General features: G+C 32.6%; 1 protein-coding gene across 1 annotated transcript; it reads right to left on the reverse strand.

The window, feature by feature from the left end:
• On the reverse strand, positions 10290-11121 carry LOC109708168 (kunitz trypsin inhibitor 2-like). The gene has a single exon (XM_020229794.1). It carries the CDS (start codon positions 11113-11115, stop codon positions 10489-10491), a length of 627 nt encoding a protein of 208 aa, XP_020085383.1. The 5' UTR covers positions 11116-11121; the 3' UTR covers positions 10290-10488.

The raw sequence follows: 20120 nt of genomic DNA on the forward strand, positions 1-20120 counted from the left end.
CCATAATCCTAATAACCGGAGAGATACCCGCTACAACCCGATAGGACCGTCCTCAGCGAAATACTCCACTAAGTTAAAGAGGCAAAGTAGAAAAAGAACTATAATAAACAACATATATGTAAAATTTTAACAATTAACTTGGCTAAGCTACTATGCCTCAAGTTTAGCATGATATTAAACATGAAAAGTCGCTAATCTATCATGATCGAGTATATCCAAGGAATATACTAGTATGCTCTAAACATGACCATCATGAATATAAATATGCACCAAGTATGGTTTACCAATATGTCTTTAAGTCGAACTAGTGTAATAATATGCCCAACCAATACCTACTATCAAGTAGTAAATGTCACTTAGTTGTTTCTATATCATTTTTCATTTTCAATTTAGGACCTACACAAGTGTAGTCCGGCTTGTGCAGCCTAATGGCCCGGGATAGTCCAACATTTCTCTAGGAATGTGACTGTCCCACGGTAACCCAGTAGGCCCTCAATCCCGCACGGGCGAATATATGTCGCGTAGGCCAACTCCGGAGTGCCGACTTGTAGGGAGCGACCTTCACAAGTATGTGCGAATAAGCATAAATGGCAAGCAAGTATAGTCATCATCTCAAACGTAGTATACACACTAGCAACCCAAAAGTCTAGTTTTGTGTTCAAATGTAAAGGCTTAACCATTTACTAAGTCTAATACCACTTCATGACATCATGATTCACTATGTCCACACCTATTCCAAGTGCAATGCCACTTTATGACATCATATGATCTCTATGTTTAGCATATGTCCGTTGTTCTCAAACAAGTAAAAGGTTGTCATTTCACTATATATAACATGATTTATAACATATTATGAGAATACCATTTTACATACAATTTACTATACAATTTTCCTCTCTACTACATAGGGGTCATACCACATGATATGTGACATATATATTTTATGCATTCTAAAATTCACATATGCTCTATCTAGTATGAATATGCATGATTTTTTATTTTACAACAAAAAATATAACATAGGGGGAGTTTACCCATTTCGGTGAGGTCAAACCCACCAAGAACTCCTTGCAACCCTTTTGTTTGCCCGAACGAAGATGCCCACAAGTCTCCTAACTCCATAAACAAAATTCTAAGAGGGTTAGACGAAACGAACGAACACCCAAAGTGTTCATCTTTAACCAACCCAACATTAGGTCAAAACTCACATCAAATGGTAGAAAACCCTCTCAAATGTCAAATGGAAGCTAGAGCCCTTCTAAACCAACCCAAATGAAAGTTCTACACCTATCAATTAAGTCCCAAAAGCTACAAATCAAAAACCCCAAAAGAAACCCTAATTTCACAAAACTAGGTTTCATCTCTAAAAATCCAACAAAATATGATCTAAAGAGAAGATCAAGATTACTAACCTCTCAATAAGCTCCAATCCAAGCTTAGAATGAGCTAAGGTTGAAGATTGATCCTCAAGAAAGCTCCACTCTCCAACCCAAGGCTTCTCCAATGGTGGAAATCCAACATGAAGCAAAGAGGAGAGGAAAAAGGAGATCAATCCAAGCAAAAATCTCAAGAAATGAGAGAAAATCAAGTGAGAGGAGCTCTACCTGTGCTCTCCACGGTTTAGGGCTCAAAAGAGCTCTCCAAAGGACTGTGGGGGTTTAAATAGAGATGTAATAATCTCAAAAAGACCTTCCAACAACGTGCAGTCTGCATCTGCACTACGTACCGGTACGCGGGCTAGAGTACCGGTACCCCGCAGCTGAGCTCGCCAAACCCGAGTCTCGGTCAGACAAGAAGAAAACTCACTGCGTAACGGTACCCGCGCGATGCAGTACCGGTATTAGGTCCAGTACCGGTACTTAGGCAATGCAGTACCGGTACTTTATCTCGCAGAGCTCAAACCCGAGTGCACTCTTCTTGGGTGCGTTACGCCGTTCGGGTACCTCTTCTCTGGTACCGGTACCAGCACCCCAAAACCTACAATTTGGAGGTTTTGGTGCTAAGTATTCATCCTCGCTTCTCAAGACGTGAGTAATGGGTCGGAACACAATCAACGACCCTCCAGAAAATCTGGAAAACCTCAGAACACTAATCAAACACTCGAACCTTACAATTTGCTAAAGTTTAGTGTGTTACATTCACTATCTTTAAAAGACCTTAGAAATTTTCAGAATGTGGTGAATCATTCACCGCGTTTCAGAAAATAATTTGCCAAATATAAATTTGATAGAATTATTTCGCAAATTGTAAAATTTTAAAGGGTTATTTTATAAAAAAAAATCCTTAAATGCATCCTACCACGCAGGAGTGTCCACATTACAGCACTTTTATTGCCCATGAACAGTTAGCTGACTTGTTTCTCACAAGTGCCAGTAACCGAGGGGGATTGATGTCACCATCCAAACCAACTTATACCGACTTATAGAGAAAACCCAGGTCGATATATAGAGATCGATCGTGCCAAGATGCCAAGCTCTCCAATGTAACCTTTATTAACATGTAACGCGCGATTGGATAACAACACTGCCGTATCGACCCCACATATGTTGGCACCAAGTGGTCAAAAATCGACTTCCAAAGGTCGGGCCTTTCGACTCGATCCGCACCGCCATCTGCGGCGTGATTGAGCGCCCGCCGAGCCAGGGACGTTTGCGTGCGTACGCTCCATGGCCGCCGCCGGTTAGGTGTCGGTCATTCTCGGCTCAAAAAAACGTCAAATCATCAAAATTAGGCATTCTGGGCACATTCTATTGTTCGTTCTATGCTAGAGTAGCGTCAAGCGTACTTTGCGTTTTCTACTTGCGCGATGCCGCTGGGAGATAAGATTTTAATCATTTTTCAAAATATTTATTTTTTTAAATACGTATAATTTTACGAAGATATAAAATTATAAAGTAATACACGAAATAGAAAATACATTCTCACAAATCAAATACAATATTTCACACTAATTTTATACGAAGCACATTCATTTTAAAAATTTTATAATATTAAATAAAATTAAAATTATATAAAGTATTACCTAATTAAAACAGTAAGAGAATACAAAATAGCGCACTACCAAAAGATAAAAGATTCATAAAAACTTTCTATTTATAAAAAATAAATCAACTAGATATGTAACTCTATTTTTATATTGTATTTATAAAATTTTATTATAAAAGTAAAAATTCAGTAATTTTTCTATTTAAACCTTTTATATATTATAGGTTGCAGTTATTAGGTTAGATTTTAATTTTATCATATAAATTATTAAAAATTTATTAGACGTGATGCAGGCAAAAAAAAGAAGAAAAGAAAAAGTAATAGGAGAGAGAGTGGAGTGAAGAAAGTGGGTGGGCTGAATCAACTAAATAGATAACTCTATTTTTATATTGTATTTATAAAATTTTATTATAAAAATAAAAATTCAGTAATTTTTCTATTTAGACTTTTATAGATTGCAGTTATTAGGTTACATTTTAATTTTATCATATAAATTATTAAAAATTTATTAGACGTGGTGCAGGCAAAAAAAAAGAAAAAGAAAAAGAAAAAGAAATAGGAGAGAGTGGAGTAGAGAGAGTGGGTGGGCCCCACCAATGCTCCAAGCAAGGGGAGCTCAAAACTAAATGTTATTTATGTTAAAATTAAAGTCAAATTGAAGAATATGTAAGAATGTCTTGTATACTGGACGTATAATTTTTTTTACACAATATTTATGAAGTTTTATTATAGAGGTACAAATCTATTAATTTTTTTTATTTGGATTTTTTATATATTATAATTATACTGATCAGATAAAATTTTAATTTTATTATATTAATTATTAAAAATAGGCTTTTTCTCCCTCTCTCTCACTCTCTTTCTCACATACCCTACACCCATTTTTTTTATTTATTTTTTCTCTCAACATCTTTTCTTTTTATTTTTTTTCACATCAAATGTAAAATTTTATCGCATGAACCAACTCTATTTTTTAATAGTCGATATAACAAAATTAAAATTTCATACGGTGTAAAAAAAAATTGTCACCAAATGTATAAAATATGCGCATATACAATCTATAATTAATTTGAATTCCTTTTTGTTTTTGCCTACACTAAGTGTAAAATTTTAGCTCATAGACCAACCCTATTTTTATAAACAGAGTCACGGTCGGACCGGTCATGCATGGTTCTTGCTCTTCCGCAGGATAAAGCCTACCGCGTCACACTTACAATATATAGCAATAACAAGTCATTCATATTTTTTTTTAGAAAAGAAAAATATAACAAAAATATTTTTTTTTATAATCATGGTGTGACGGGTTAATCCGAAAAAATCCATTTGATTGGTTGGGAACACCACGTTACTAATATAACTGGTGCATTCTAGAATTTTTCCTTCGTTAGACAGCTAGGAAAGTTTGAACATTGTTGATTTTCTATCATTTTCTATTTGGCTATATTATATTTTTAATTCGCAACTGAGACATGATATTTGATTCTTAAATTCTAATTTATTATAATTTTTGACTCTAAGTTTTTAGTTTGTTACGATTGAAATCTCATGATTTAATTTAGTTGACGTGATATTGATGAGTCACTAATATGACAATGATGTGATATCTTAATTATTACTAGATCATTCACCCTAGTATTGTTATATTATTGCCGTATTGGTGGCACATCACTATTCAATTAAAAATACCGGGTCCGAGAGGTGATCTGCAAATATTATTAGGTCAATGATTATTGATGAACCAGTAACATCGTCATAAATATTTAATTATTATTTTTATTTTTATTATATATATATATATAAAATAAAGTTAGTATGCTTCTGGAAGCACGGAGACCCGTGCCTTTAAGTCGTTTTCGATGTTGAAACTTTCGAATCGACGATCGGCTCCGTTAGACTTGATCTAAAGTATTTGAAATATTTAGAAAATAAATTTCATAATTTTTGGTTATTATTTGTCTAGTGATCGAAGGGTTCTCATGAAGTTTCAGAAGAATATAAGGCTCGAATTTTAGTCGTTCATCACTTCTTAAATAAGAAGAAAAAAAAGTAATGATGCTATATATGGATAGCAGTAAAGATCCAATCACAGCGTAAATAAGGGAAGTAATATGCAGTTAATATTAGGTTTCAATTTGTAAGTCATTAGTGCACTCTTTATATGAGCTGAATTAACTGCATAGGTTTCAATTTGTAAGTCATTAGTGCACTCTTTATATGAGCTGGACTCAAGAGTAATGGTTGATCTTACGTTCCTAATATTTTTTCTCTTCACAGAAGAATCAAACAAAACTAAAATAATTCGTTCTATTTCAGAAGTTTATTCATCTTGATAAGAAATTCTACATTGACTGATATACATTAAATATATAAAAACCGATATAAGTATGATTAATTGTATGGTTCATATAGTATATATCTAACTATATATCACGGATGTCGCTATAAGCCTTGCGTGTTCATGTCGCACGCGCATGTATCTGTATCGTAATTGTGTCCAATACGGACGAACCATCGACTCGCATCGACGGTGCATCCCATTATATATATATAGTCCGGCTACTATTCTCTTAAGAGGATAGAAGCCTTTGTCCTATCAAGTCATTTTAGATGATTGAGACTTCAAATTACTAATCGATACGGTTGATATTGATCTACACTATTAGAAATATTTAGAAACTGGATTTTTTTTAATTTTTAAAAATCATTATCAAGTCCATCGAAGAGTCGAAAAATGAATGGTAAAAAACAAATGACTTTCTGAAAACAGAGGTTAGACTTTCTCAATTTACGATCAGAGTTATTAAACATTATCTAAATAGTATAAAGAATTTTTTATCAAAAAATCAACCGGTTTGGATTACTCTACACCGTTAAACAAGCAAACGGCTCATATAGACCGTCAAAAAAATGTCAATTTTGCAATTCTTTGATCACTATGTAAATAATTTTTAAAATTTATAAAATTTAGTTTCTAAATAATTCAAATACTCTAGATCAATTTCAACATTTTCGATTATCAATTTAGGATCTCTATCATCAAAAATGATTTGATAGAGGGATGTACGGTTGGGATGATGTGAGACTCCTAGGGTTGAGTAGATGGTTGGTTGAATAGTATGACCTAACGGATGAAAATGATCAAAGGGGTAGATTTAACAGTAAAAAATTTACAAACACCAAGTGTTTGGTGCTTTTACAAGCACCATAGTTGGACTCTATATATATTATTTTTGAAATGTTTGTATAATAAAAGATGATAAATATTTAGGCTTTTTGATATATTAATACATTACAAATCTTGTTGGACTATATAAATAATTATATAAGGTGCACTTTTTTTTTCCTTAAAATATATAAACTATCGAATGAATTTTATTATCTTTCATTCATATGAGAAAATAACAATATTTAAGAAAAATTAATATTTTATATGAGTCTGGCTATTATGCTATCAATAGCACCAAGCACTTGGTGCTACCAAGTTCTTCGCTATTAGATCTACCCGCTTGATCATTTTCATCCATTAGATCATACTATTAAACCAACCACTCACTTAACCCTTAGGGCCCGTTTGGTTCGAGTTATGTAATATTATAAAGTATCTCGACATATCCAGGTATTTTGGATTTCGGCGTGAGATTACTACTGATGCTGCATTAGCGCGTTTGGTTTAATGCAGTAATGTAATACTAGATTACAGTATTTATAGCATTAATACGTTTGGTTCAGTTTATAAAATTTAGTAATCCTGACATAAAAGTATAGTTTTTTCAAAATTGCCCTTGTTGTGGTCATTTGAATCTTATTTTTTGTGGAAATGACGAATGGAGGGAAGGAGATCGTGATGATTACCTAGGAGGACGACGCAATAGAAAATGATAGGTGTTCGTGCGAGAGAGTGAAAGAGAGAGAGAGAGAGAGAGAGACACGTCGAGAGAGAGAGAGAGAGCGAGAGAAAGCGGCGTGCGAAAGAGAGGGGTAAGGCGAGAGAGAGATGAAAATAATGATGTTAATTAGATTTGGGGTTGTTGGAGGATAAAATTATCATTTTACATAATATGTAGTATTAACGGGTTTCAGTAATGCAAGATACACGACCACCCTTCCGTTAATATTTTCGATGTAATCCTATTCGATTTGTAATGCTACATTAACGACTAGATTACATAGCGGATAAACCAAACATAGTTATCCTGGCAGGATTGCCTGTAATCCTGCCAGGATAACTCGAACCAAACGCACCCTTAAAGGATTATTATCATCCTAACCATGCATCCCCTCATCTAAGTACCAAAAACCAAATAGCACTAATAACTTAGTGCTATACAGTATAGTAGTCTAGTTCATTTTATATTTAATAAACATATTTTACTATAAAATATGCCTCTTGTGTTTTCGAAAACATGAAGACCTCTGTTTGTAAATTTTTTTCAATGATTTACGGTGTTGGAATTATTTAGAAACCAAATTTTATAATTTTTTGACTTTGTTTACCTAATAAATAAGTAGTTTCAAATAAATGGCTAAAAATAAAAATTTCATAAGAAACAGTGATAAAAGACTAAAATTTCAAATTAAAAAAATTAATCTTACTATTAATGGTAAGTAAAATTTTCTTTTAAAACTTTATCTAAATGTCTATACAGTTAAAGTTACGAACGTGCCATATCGGTCATTAAAATAATTATTTTTGAGACCCTTTGATCACTTCGAAAATAATATCGAAAAATAATAAAATTTGGTTTTTAGATAGTTCCAATATGGCAAATCATGTCTAACGGAATCGATCGTCGAATCAGATGTTTCACCTTCGAAAATAATTACAAGCACGGAGACCTCCGTACTTTCAAAAATATAGTAGCCTAGCTTTATTATTATATTAATAATATTATATTTTATTAGCGGTATTCATATCGATGTCCTAATTTTGTGGAAGTTGTCGTTCCAAGTTGTGTCGTTGTCCCAAGTCTCATATCCGTATCTGTGACATCGAGGTTCTAACAATTATAAATTCATTAAAATAAATAATTAACTCAAATTTTAAATTTAAAATATCGTTGACCGATTCAAATCAAACAAATTAAAAAATTGGCCAGAAAAACTAAGATTTTGAAAGACTAGATAGTTAATTCCAAATAGCCATAGTTCAGGTATGTTTTCACACAATTTTACCTAACTTTTCTCTAGTTTCATCTTTTTTTCTTTTTCTTTTAGCTTTTACATAAACTTTGTAGTTGTGCTTCAATATTTATGAGCTTGATTTTAATTTTAAGTGTCGTTGGAGATCACAGAAAGATTGCGATATGCATGGGTGACGCAAAAGTATTATGAAAATATATTATATTTATTTTCATTTGTAATATCGTGTTCTTTGTATCATAATAAATTGGTTACAAAATAAGTACGATAAAAAAATATTTTATTTATTTTCATACGTAACATCACATTCTCTATATCACTATAAATTAGTTACAAAATATTTTTTTCGATCCTACTAGAAAACAGGAAAACATAACTCCCCAAATCCATTTTGTCTACTAATTAATATTAGATGGCCTCGATACCAAACAAATTAACCTTTAGTTAATTTGTGTTTAGGTTGGAAGGCTATTATCTTTATTTAATTTCCCCGATGATGATGATGATGATTATTATTATTATTATTATTATTATNTTTTCTATTTATTTATTTTGTGCAAATTAGATCGGAATGAATGGTTGAAATTAAACTCATAAAGCTTCGCACAACGGTTATATTTGAATAAAATGAACCATAATAATTATTTTCTCGTAGAAATTACTTCCATTAACAATTAATTGCAGAACTGCTATGTTCAGCTAAGGCTAAAGACGCACTAATTACTTGCGAAGGAGTGGACCAATTATTACAGAGTTAGGTGATGTTGCATTTGTTACAATTATCCATTTTGTCTACTAATTAATATTAGATGGCCTCGATACCAAACAAATTAACCTTTAGTTTGTGTTTAGGTTGGAAGGCTATTATCTTTATTTAATTTCCCCGATGATGATGATGATGATTATTATTATTATTATTATTATTATTATTATTTGTTTAGCTTTGGGGACCGCTCTTTATAATTGTTTCCTTTCTTTGATTTAGTAATGTTGATTGATGTTGCTTTCGAGTTCATTCCCAAACTTTTCTCTTTTAATCAAGCTCTTGTAGCCTACGGGCATTTTCTTTTAAATGTTAGGATGATTCTAATTTAGATTCATAGAAAAGCCATCTCATGTTAATTTCTGTAAACTTAGTGGGTATTTGGTTCCTCAAAAAATGTGTAAAGAAACACTAATTTTTTCCTATGTACAATCACAGACACTTCTATAAGCTTTGCATGTCTTTGTCGGACACGTGCGTGGCCGTTTCGAACACGTGTTCGATGTGGACATTTCTTAGATGCACGTTTAATGCTAATCCATAGTGCATACAATTAAAAAAGTATATACCCTTTTTTTTTTTTCTATACATATATAATGTAAGATGATAAATATTTAGCTTTATGATGAATTAATGTATATAATTTTTTTGACAATATAAATAAATTATGTAAGGTGGAGAATTTTTTTTAAAAAAATATGAACTATTAATCAAAATTTTATTAACTTTCATTCGTATGTGAAATATAATAATATTTTATCAAAATTAATATTTTATATATAATAAAAATATATTATTATATTAATAATATTATATTTTATTAGCGGTGTCTATACCGTATCTGTGTCCTAATTTTTTGAAAGTTGCCGAGTCGCAGTGTCCGAGTCGTGTCGTACGTATTCCGTGTCAATGTCCGTGATGTCTAAATTTCCACAGTTTTTATTTTCTAAATAAAAAACTAAAAATATTATTATTTTATAAAATCTGAAAAAAAAAAAAAAGAAATAAAAATAGCCAGTTGGGGACCTTCGTGAGTTGCTGATCATTTATTTATTTATTTTTCTATTTATTTTGCGCAAATTAGAGTTGGAATGAATGGTTGAACATAAAGCTTCACACCATGGTTAATTATATTTGTATGGTCCATACAAATGAACTTTTCTCATTATTTATACATGCTCAGGCGGTCGAATCTAAAATAAACAGAAAACTTAAAATGACACTACAAGTTTTTTTTTAAAAAAATGTATTTGTTTAGGAGCACTTCACTGTAACAAGTAACAAGTATGCATCATAATAATTATTTCCTCACCGAAATTACTTCCACCAACAGTTGCAGAGCTGTTGAGTTCAGCTAAGCTGAAAGACGCACTAATTAACAATCTATTTTGCGAAACTTTATTTCGGGCCATGTTATAATTACCAAGCAAACTACAAAGATCCGCCCTAAAACATGATATGATCATAACACAACATTAAGATTACATATACCAAATCCGGTACATCTTATACATCTCTTAAACTCTCATCACAGTACTATATATATAGCTAGGAAGAACTTATTCATACTATTTATATTGTATGCACGATCCCCTTAATTATTAAGCTTTGGACTTAACGTTCTTAAACATAACTGGGAACGGCGCATCACTTAGCCCCAGGAGCCTCTTCCCATCCTCGCTAACCACACCCACATCCCCACACACGACCTTGCAAAACCTGCAGACGCTCGGACAAAACTCGATCTTGTAACCTCTGTCCAGAAACTTCTCGATCTTGAACCAATTGCTGACGGTATCCGGGCCCGGGCTCCCCTGCACGCCGCCCGTCGCCACGAACCGCCGCTGCTGCCGGCCTTCTCCCCCCTCCGTGTCCCCGAGCCGCCAGACGGTCGACTGCACGCAGACTGTCACGACGTCGAACCGCACGTTGACGTCCGTCGACAGACGGACAGTGTCGTCGGCTGCGGCGGCGCTGTCGACAGGCGAAAACGTCACCGGCAGGCCCATTTTGACTTCTTGGGGTTCTTGGGCCACGTACAGCGGGCACATGCGGTGGCGCTGCGCGAGAGTGAGGCCGCCGCCGCGGATGACGGGCAGGACGTAGTACGACTCGCCACGGCGCAGCGGGTGGCCGTCGGTGTCGTACACGGGTTCCGGGGGAGCAGCGCGCACGGCGGGGACGGCGAAGAGGAAGAGGGATAAGAGGGATAGTAGTAGGAGAGCCATGGAGCATATAAGTTGGTGAAGCGATCACCACATTACGGATGTGCTGGTATTTATAGAGAGAACTACAGGTACTCACAATTATGCGTACAAAGAAAATCATACAACTTGTGCAATTAAAGAGAATGGAGCCAATAAGTATGAATGATACGAGTTCCACATTATTTAGATAGGATAGATAGGAGTAATACTGTACTTCCAAATAAGTTTTATAATACTTTACAAACTAACGTACGTGGTGCTAAATAAAAATTTGATAAAAACGATACATAACTTACTTACACTGTAGAGCATTTTGAATCGGCTAACTAATTTTTTAATTTGTTAGATTTGAATTAGTCTGTCAACGTTAAGTACTTCAAACTTTAAACTAATTATTTTAATAAATTCATAGCTACAAAAATTACATAAAGTATTCTAATTAAACTGTAAAGATAAACAACACGTTTAGATTTTTAAGTCAATGTGCGGTTGACGGACTCAAACCAAATAAATTGAAAGATTGAATAGCAAAATTAAAATTTTAAAAAATTAGAAAGTTAACTTAAAATAATCTATAATTTTCTGTACAATCTTATTATTATTTTTTTTTTTCAATTGGACAGATTAGGGATCCCGAACTATAAAAAGGAGCATGCACGTTAATACGTTGACTCGGGTTTTTGAAGATAGAGATGTACTACTTTTGTACGTTAGAGGCAAGTGGATAAGATCTCATGAGAAGATGATTCGTCACACATTTATGTCTTTGCTCCGAATTGGGTTAGTGAGGAGCTCAATATTCGAGCAATTAATGCTTAGAATTCCAACCGTTCACACTACTATATTAACTACATCCTACTATGCTACCTGTCATGAACTAAAGCGAAACCGCTTATCTGACCCGTGCGGCACTTGTCTTATTTCTCGAAGTGAGCAAGTCTATCTTTCTATTTGTTAGGTCAGGATCTACTTGCCCTAAGACCAAGTACAAAAGAGAGAAAAAGAGTTTGAAAAATATTGTGTATTGATAAAAGTTGAGAGTATAACTGGTTTATTAAGGAGAATGATGGAGGTTACATCTTTATATAGGCTACTCGCCATCCAGACTACAAATAAAAAGGTGTCAAGTAGCGCATAACTACAAGGCAAAGAGGGATGCTGCAAGTTTCCAAGAGACTATATTTATTACCCACCTAGAAACTCTAAGGGACTTTTAACCCTTCGGCATCTGCACCATCAGTCTTGAGATTCGCGTAGAAACTTCTAGAACGTTCTAGCAAAACCTCCGATAGAACGCTCCTTCGAAGATTGGGCCACTATCGACGAGAAATCAGCGGAAAATATTTTGTCCATGACATACTGTACTCTAAAAGCTTACGCTATTAGAGACGTCTAGACTCGAGACTTTCCAAAGACGTGGACTTGAATTAAATGGAAGAAAATTAATATGCTAAGCTTAAACTGTTAGAGAACGATATTTAAATATTTTTATATTTAACACTTTTCCTCACATTTGAACTCGAGACTTTTCAAAACATGGGCTCGAATTAAATAGGAGAAAATTAATATACTAGGAGTACTCTAGCGTGACTTGAACTCAGAACCTCATGTTCTGATACCAAGTGAAATAATCGTTATACTTTAAAACTTTAAGCTATTAAAAAATGATATTTAAATATTTTTATATTTAACAGATATTATACTTTTTTATCAAAAATATTATTGAATTATTATTTTTTTATTAATTTCTCTATTGTTCTTTATATTTATATTTGTTTACCATCTATTAACTTTGTTTATTTTCCTTAAGACATCAATAAACTGCCATCATATCCCCAATCTTGATAATAATAATATTGACAATTTATTATTTGAGACAACAGTTAACAACTCTCATAAAAGGCACCGTTGATTATATGAATTATACAAACTATAAAGATAAATAACACATTCAAAATTTGAAATCGAAACGCAGTTGACTAATTCAAATTGAATAAATTGAAAGATTCAATAGTAAAATTCAAAAGTTTAAAAGACTGGATGGTCGAATTAAAATGGTCTATTAATTGTTCAAATAAGTTCTGCATTTTGTTCAAACTGTCTAAACATTCAATTAATTTGGTCACCAACAATTAAAAGAAAAATTAAATGAGGGGTCGTAGATTAGTCTCTAAATTGACACAAAGGGTTAAATAGTTTAGCAAGATCTAGAGATTAATAATTAATGCGAGAAACAATTAATGTGGATCTCCAAGTTCTGGATGGCACAAATCCTTCTTTTTCTTTTTCTTTTTTTTTTTTTTTTTTTTTTTTTTTTTTTTTTTTTTTTTTTTTCTTTTTTTGTGATTCACACCTCGTCATTTGTATACTTTTATAAAATAATATAAACGAAGCCTACATTCCTACAATGAATGAGTAGGGAATTAACTACGTGTTATTAATTAGAGAGACAATGCCACGCGCTTTGTCCTGCCTTGTTCAGTCTCTTTCGCAGCATAAAATTGTACTGCATAGGCTCAACTTCTAATTGTAAAATTACATATGTCCAAAATATCCGAAATTTTGGATTGGACCCTATCCGGATCCGATTAAAAATAGATAGTATATGAATAAAAAAACTTACTCATTTCAAATAAAGGTCCGAAAACTTTATACCTATAACCTGTTCGGATCCAACCTAGACTTGGTCCTTCATTGGGCAGATTCTGAAATAGTTTAATCTCGGGACTCAGACCTGGAACCGGATCCAATCTCGGTAACATACCAGGCCGTCAAAAAGTGGTAAAGAGAAAAAACTGGAATACTTGATACTTTTTTCTTCATTATAATGTTTTGGATTTAATGTATATTTGTGTTTTACCTATATTATAGTAGGTGCATGTGCGTTTGGACTTAAGATATATGTTTTTTTTTTGAGAAAAAGATAGTATTCTACTCGTTTCATTCATTGTTTTAAAAATAAGCTTTGCTGGACTTGTGGTATATGTTATTTGACTAGTTGTATGTATTTTATACAATTAAATTATATGTGTTTGGACTCATCAATATAATTTCTACAGAAAGCTGTGACCACCTCTTCAGCCATTGTGTGTTCATCCGATATCTTCTCCTCTCTGTCGCGAAACTCCCGGAGGTAAATGCAACGGAACCTTGCGATGCACGAGATCTTTGGACCACTATCTCCAACACTAACGACGCACAAAACAGATCGGAAGGTCTAACTTCTTTGGCGGCAATCTGGTGGGTTGCATGGAATGAAAGAAATCACTTTATCTTCAACCTAAAGGCCCCTGATGCGGCTCGAGCTCTTGACCGCGCCAACCTCCTAGTGACATCTTGGATGAATCTACTGTGATCTGCCCCTGCGCCTGTTCTTTCCTGTTTTACTTTTACTTTGTTTCTTTCAGTTTTTTTCTTGTTTTGGTTTTCTGTTTTTCTACTTTCCTGTCTCTTGCTCCGGAAGCCCCAGCTGCTTCCAATCTGTACGCCTAGTTCATTTTGCTTAATGAATGAAGCGGGTAGCTCGCTACCTTTTCTCAAAAATATATATATATATATATATATATATAATTTCAATTATTATGGCCTTGTATGTATTAATCCGTAGATAAAAAGCTAATGAAGTTATCTAAACTATGGATTATTTTGATTTGACTATTTGATCCTCCAAAACTTTTATTTTACTATTTAATATTTCAATTTGTTTAATTTGAAACATTCTACGGCACTGTGACTTTAAAATTGAAGCTAATTGCTTATCTTTAGTAAACTTATAGTTGTGGGAATTGCATAAGATATATCAACTAACTTATAAAAATAAACGACGCATTCAAAGTTTTTAAATTAAAGTATTGTTGACTGACTCAAATTAAACGAATTGAAAGGTTTGGCAACAAAATCAAATTTTGAAAGAATGGATACTCGAATCAAAGTGATAATAGTTCAGGTAAGTTTGTACGATTTTACGTAACTCGTATTATGTGGAGGGAGGGAGCAATGATATATATACGTACATCTATAATATATGTGTAAATCTTGCAAAAATTAAGATTTACATATTTATCTTTTATTTTTTTTATTTGATACTATAAATTCAAACAAATTTTTTAAACTTTAAAATTATGTGTATAAAATATACACTCTATGATACAGAGTATCAAAGTATTTTTCTGCGATTTTCTCTTAAAGAACATGGATCTCCAAATAGAAGGCAAGTTCAAAACATCGAAACATTAATAATTGAGTGGTTTAAAAATTATTTCAACTTAATTCTATAACTATTCTGCTAATGAGATAAATAAATAAATAAATAAATAAATAAATAAATATTGAATTTGTTTAAAAAATTTTATACGATTTGTCATATATCAGCTGTTAAGATTAATTGTTGGCCACTAACCGTTCCTAGAGCAAGTGGCAAAGGGCTTGGTGGTTGGTACCCGAGATCCCAAGTTCGAATCCTAATTGCTAAATGAAATAAATGAAGCGGGTAGCATGCTACCTATCTTTCAAAAAAAAAATTTGTTGGCCACTTTTAATTTGATCAACTTTTATACTATCAAAACTAGTCCTATGTCTCCCTCTATTTCTAACCGATCTTGATGAATTTAATTTTCATATCTATCAATTTGTAACATTTATTTTTATGATTAGTTTTTTAGAATAACACGGGTAAATCCATGAAAGTTCTTAAACTAGTTACATATGTAACATCAATATTTCACAACAGCTACCTTTGAAAGTTGAAATCTTTACTAGCTCGTCCTTAAAAAGAGGCATCTTACAGTGGACAACCTACTTAAAAGATGATGGATGGGGATTATAGCCTGCGTACTGTGCGGGTTAGAAGAGGAAACTGTAGATAAGGATGCAAACAGGACGGATCCGGAGACGGGAGGATTCTCCTACCTTCCGCTCCATTTCTTGTCAGGACAGGGCGAATTTAGGACGGGTTATTTTTCATTTTACTTTTGGCTCTCATTTACCGCTCCATTCGGGGTGGGAATGATTTTTTTGTGGATTTTTGACAGATTGTGGTGACCATCTATTTACGCAATGCGTATTTAGTAAATTCTTAATAGTGACAGTCTTGGAGGGGATTCAATCGATAGATCTAGATGACGAAATGTCTCACATTTGGGATAAGTGAATTTCAAGATTTATAAATCAACCTACACGTTCTAAACTGATCGGACTGATAGCCTGTTGGTGAGTTATTTGGAATGGTAGAAATGATACGAATTTTAGAAAAATTAATTAACGCGGATCCTTTTCCAACGGTCAATAAGATCAGTTATTTGAAGAATTTGTGGGAGGAATTCATCTCGGCAAAGTAGCTACTTTGTATTTTGTTAAACCTTTTTTTTTTCCGTCTAGATTGAGGTCTATTATCTCACTCATGTATCCTAGTTTATAATTTTAATGAATGAAGCGAATAATAAGCTATTTTTTTAAAAAAAAATTTCACAAAAGCAGAATTTTAAGAGCATATAGCAAATAAATAAATAAATAAATACCCTTCAAACCATTGAAATGCTAATCATAACCGTCCAAAACATAGATGCGAATAAGAGATCGATCGTCGATCGAGTTGGTTATTGCTCGTCATCTCCATTAATGAACCAGAAACAAATCCATGCCAATACAATTTGATTAGTTTGCCCATTTTTGGATTCATGCTTTTAGGGTTGTATCTCTTGGGGCTTTCCAGAATTTGCAAGAAAATCAAACAAATTTGCCGCTAGGGATGCAAACAGAGCAGATCTTAAATGTGTTATCCGAACAAAAATGATCGAGTTTTTCTTTTTTTTTTACGGTCATCAATATATTATGAACCATTTTTATCTATAACTAACTGGCCATTCCACCTCCGTGACCGGATAAATGTCTCATTTTCAGTTGACTCTTCAAATCCGCTGCTAATCAATTTTTTTATTTAAATTTAAATTAAATATAATTAAATTTTTTATTTTAATTAAAATAAAATCTTAAAGACTATAAGGGCGTGTTTGGTTCGAAGTCGGAATCGAAATCGGAATCGGAATCGAAATAAGCTGGAATCGGAATCGGAATGACTGATTACCTAATTTTGTTTGGTTCATCACCTGAATCGGAATCGGAATAAATCATTCCTATTGTAGGTGTTTGGTTCAGATATATATAAAAAACGTAATCAAATTAATATACTAACTTTATCTTTATAATATATTAATTTAAATTCAAANATTAATAATTAAAATTTTATAAAACTAAAAATAATCTTAATAAGATTAGATATAATCCTAACGGATTGATCAGTAAAGAATAGGATTAGAAAATCTTAGGGTGCGTTTGGTTCGAAGTCGGAATTGAAATCAGAATGGAATCGAAATAAGCTGGAATCGGAATCGGAATGGGACTCCTGCGTACCAAACACCCACAAGCGGATTCGTCCATTCCGATTCCGACTCCAGGTGAAAAAGAAACGAACCAAACACGCCCTAAAAGTATCTCAAAAGCAACTCCCTCTTAAATTATATTTATTTTCATAAAAACTAATATTTAAAATTGAAATAATGTATCAAAAAAATTTAAAAGTTATTTTATAATTTACATACTTATTCACATGGAATTCAGGATAGAACTTAGCAAAGCGGATTTCAAGTGAACGAAGCTTTTCACTATCTCCCAGCCCGGATCCTCTTTGAATTGTGTAGATATCTTCGTTATAACCCCTAATTCATTTATTGGTCCCTACTTATTGCCGCGAAAGCTCCGCCAACCTGAATCCATTTGCATCCCTAATATTAGATGCACATGCTTATATTACTTGGTCGCATAAATAATTTTCTTTACCAAACTTATATATCCTGTCTATATTTCAGTATTAATTATTCATTGAATTTCATATTTCAATCCTAATTATACAACAATTGATGGATCAAACCTAGATCTGAGTCAGATATGCTTTGAGCCACATTTTAAATATGAAATTGCGTTGAGCTGACCTAAAATTTAAGTCATTTGAAAATGACTATATATCAAATTTTTAAAAATTTTGATTTTACTATTTGATCTTTCAAATAATTTGATTTGTCTTCTAAAAAATAATTGTTTGCATCTAACGCGTTCAAATATGTCCACCATACCTTTTTTTTTTGCATAAAATATATAATGACCTCATGAACTTTAGCTCTTCTATAAACAAACGTTCGAACTTGCAATTTTGACAATTAGAACTATTAAACTTCATCAAATAGTTCAAACCCCTCACTTCTATTAAATTTGATAATTACGCAATTGTTTTGGTTGTATGTATTGCACATTACTTTGTAAANAAAAAAAAAAAAAAAAAAAAAAAAAAAAAAAAAAAAAAAGTTTCCTTTATGTATTCTAACACATAGATAAAGCGATAAATTAAATCTCGGTTCAACCTATTCTCTTATCATCATGCTTTATGATCAAAAACCTTGATCATTATGCTTTATGATCATGCTTTATGATCCTCATGCTTTATGATCAAGGTGTTTTAATGTTTTAAAGTCTTACATGTTTATGTACAAGATATCCAATCAAAATGGCTATATAATTAGTAAGTTTATTAGATAATTAAGAAGGATCTATTAAACTATTTGAAAAAGTTTAGACTATGTGGTTGTCAAAATTGAGTGTTTAGACACCTATTTGCTAAAAAAACAAAAGTTCAGAGTTTTGTATACATTTTATTTAATTTTTTTCATAGCAATGCTATTCATATACTCTACTTTTAGGTGTAAATCATACACCTATAGACTCTATGTATAGAGAGAGAGAGAGAGAGAAAGAGAGAGATGAGCTGAAATGCCATCGATAGCAGACGGACTTCATTACTACTCATTTGCTTTCGATGATGGAACCTCCAAATCGACAATCGGCACCATTGAATATAATGTATACTACTTGAAGTATCCAGAAACCAAATTTCAAATCTTTTCAACATAATTAGCCTAATAATCAAAGGGTTTCAAAATTTATAATTATAGCGGTCGATATAAGATTTTTTTTCGTTTAACGGAATAAAGATATCCAAATAAATTGAATTTTGGTTAGAATTTAATTAGTTAGAAAAAGATCTATACTCTTAATCTGGATTACAAGACTTCTATCATCACTTTTTAAAGAATATTCATTTTCAGCCGTCCATTTTTGTGTCCACTTGCTTGACAAGAGAACAATATCAAAAAGACATAAAATTTAATTTCTAAATATTTCAAGTGGTACAGATCATGATCAACGATGCCGATCGTCGATTTGGTTGCGCCATCATCGAAAACAAATGGATGACAACGGAGCCCGTTTACTATCGATAGTATTTTAGTTCATATATATATATGTATATATATAGAGAGAGAGAGAGAGAGAGAGAGAGTTGAGCTAGAATACTATAGGTAGCGAACAGGCTCCGTTGACACACATTTATTTTTGATGATGGAGCCTCTAAATCGACGATCGGTACCATTGAACATGATCTATACCACTTAAAGTATCTAGAAACCAAATTTCAAATCTTTTCAACACCATTAGCTTAATGATTAAAGGGTTTCAAATTTTGTAATTTAGATGGTCGATATAAGACGTTTTCTCTTTTAACGGTGTAAAGATATCCAAATCAATTGAATTTTGGTTAAAAAATTTTTTAAACTATTTAGAACAAGATCTATACTCTTGATCTTGATTTCAAGACTCCTATCATTATTTTTTAAAGAATTTTTATTTTCAACCGTTCATTTTTGTGTCGACTTGATGAACAAGTGAATAATAACAAAAAAATATGAAATTTAGTTTCTAGATACTTCAAATGGTATATATTATGTTTAACAGTGCCGATCGTCAATTTGGAGGCTCCATCAAAGAAAACAAATGGGTGGCAATGGAACCCGTTTGCTACTGATAGTATTGTAGCTCAACTATATATATATATATATATATATATATATATATATATATATAGAGATAGAGAGAGAGAGAGAGAGAGAGAGAGAGAGAGAGAGAGAGAGAGAGAGAGAGAG

Source organism: Ananas comosus, linkage group 3 (genome assembly GCF_001540865.1).
Source record: "Ananas comosus cultivar F153 linkage group 3, ASM154086v1, whole genome shotgun sequence".
In the NCBI taxonomy this organism is placed as follows: Eukaryota; Viridiplantae; Streptophyta; class Magnoliopsida; order Poales; family Bromeliaceae; genus Ananas; species Ananas comosus.

Bases quoted from the DNA above. Each gene is read 5' to 3' on its own strand.
- LOC109708168 (XM_020229794.1), bottom strand. From the start codon at position 11,115: ATGGCTCTCCTACTACTATCCCTCTTATCCCTCTTCCTCTTCGCCGTC.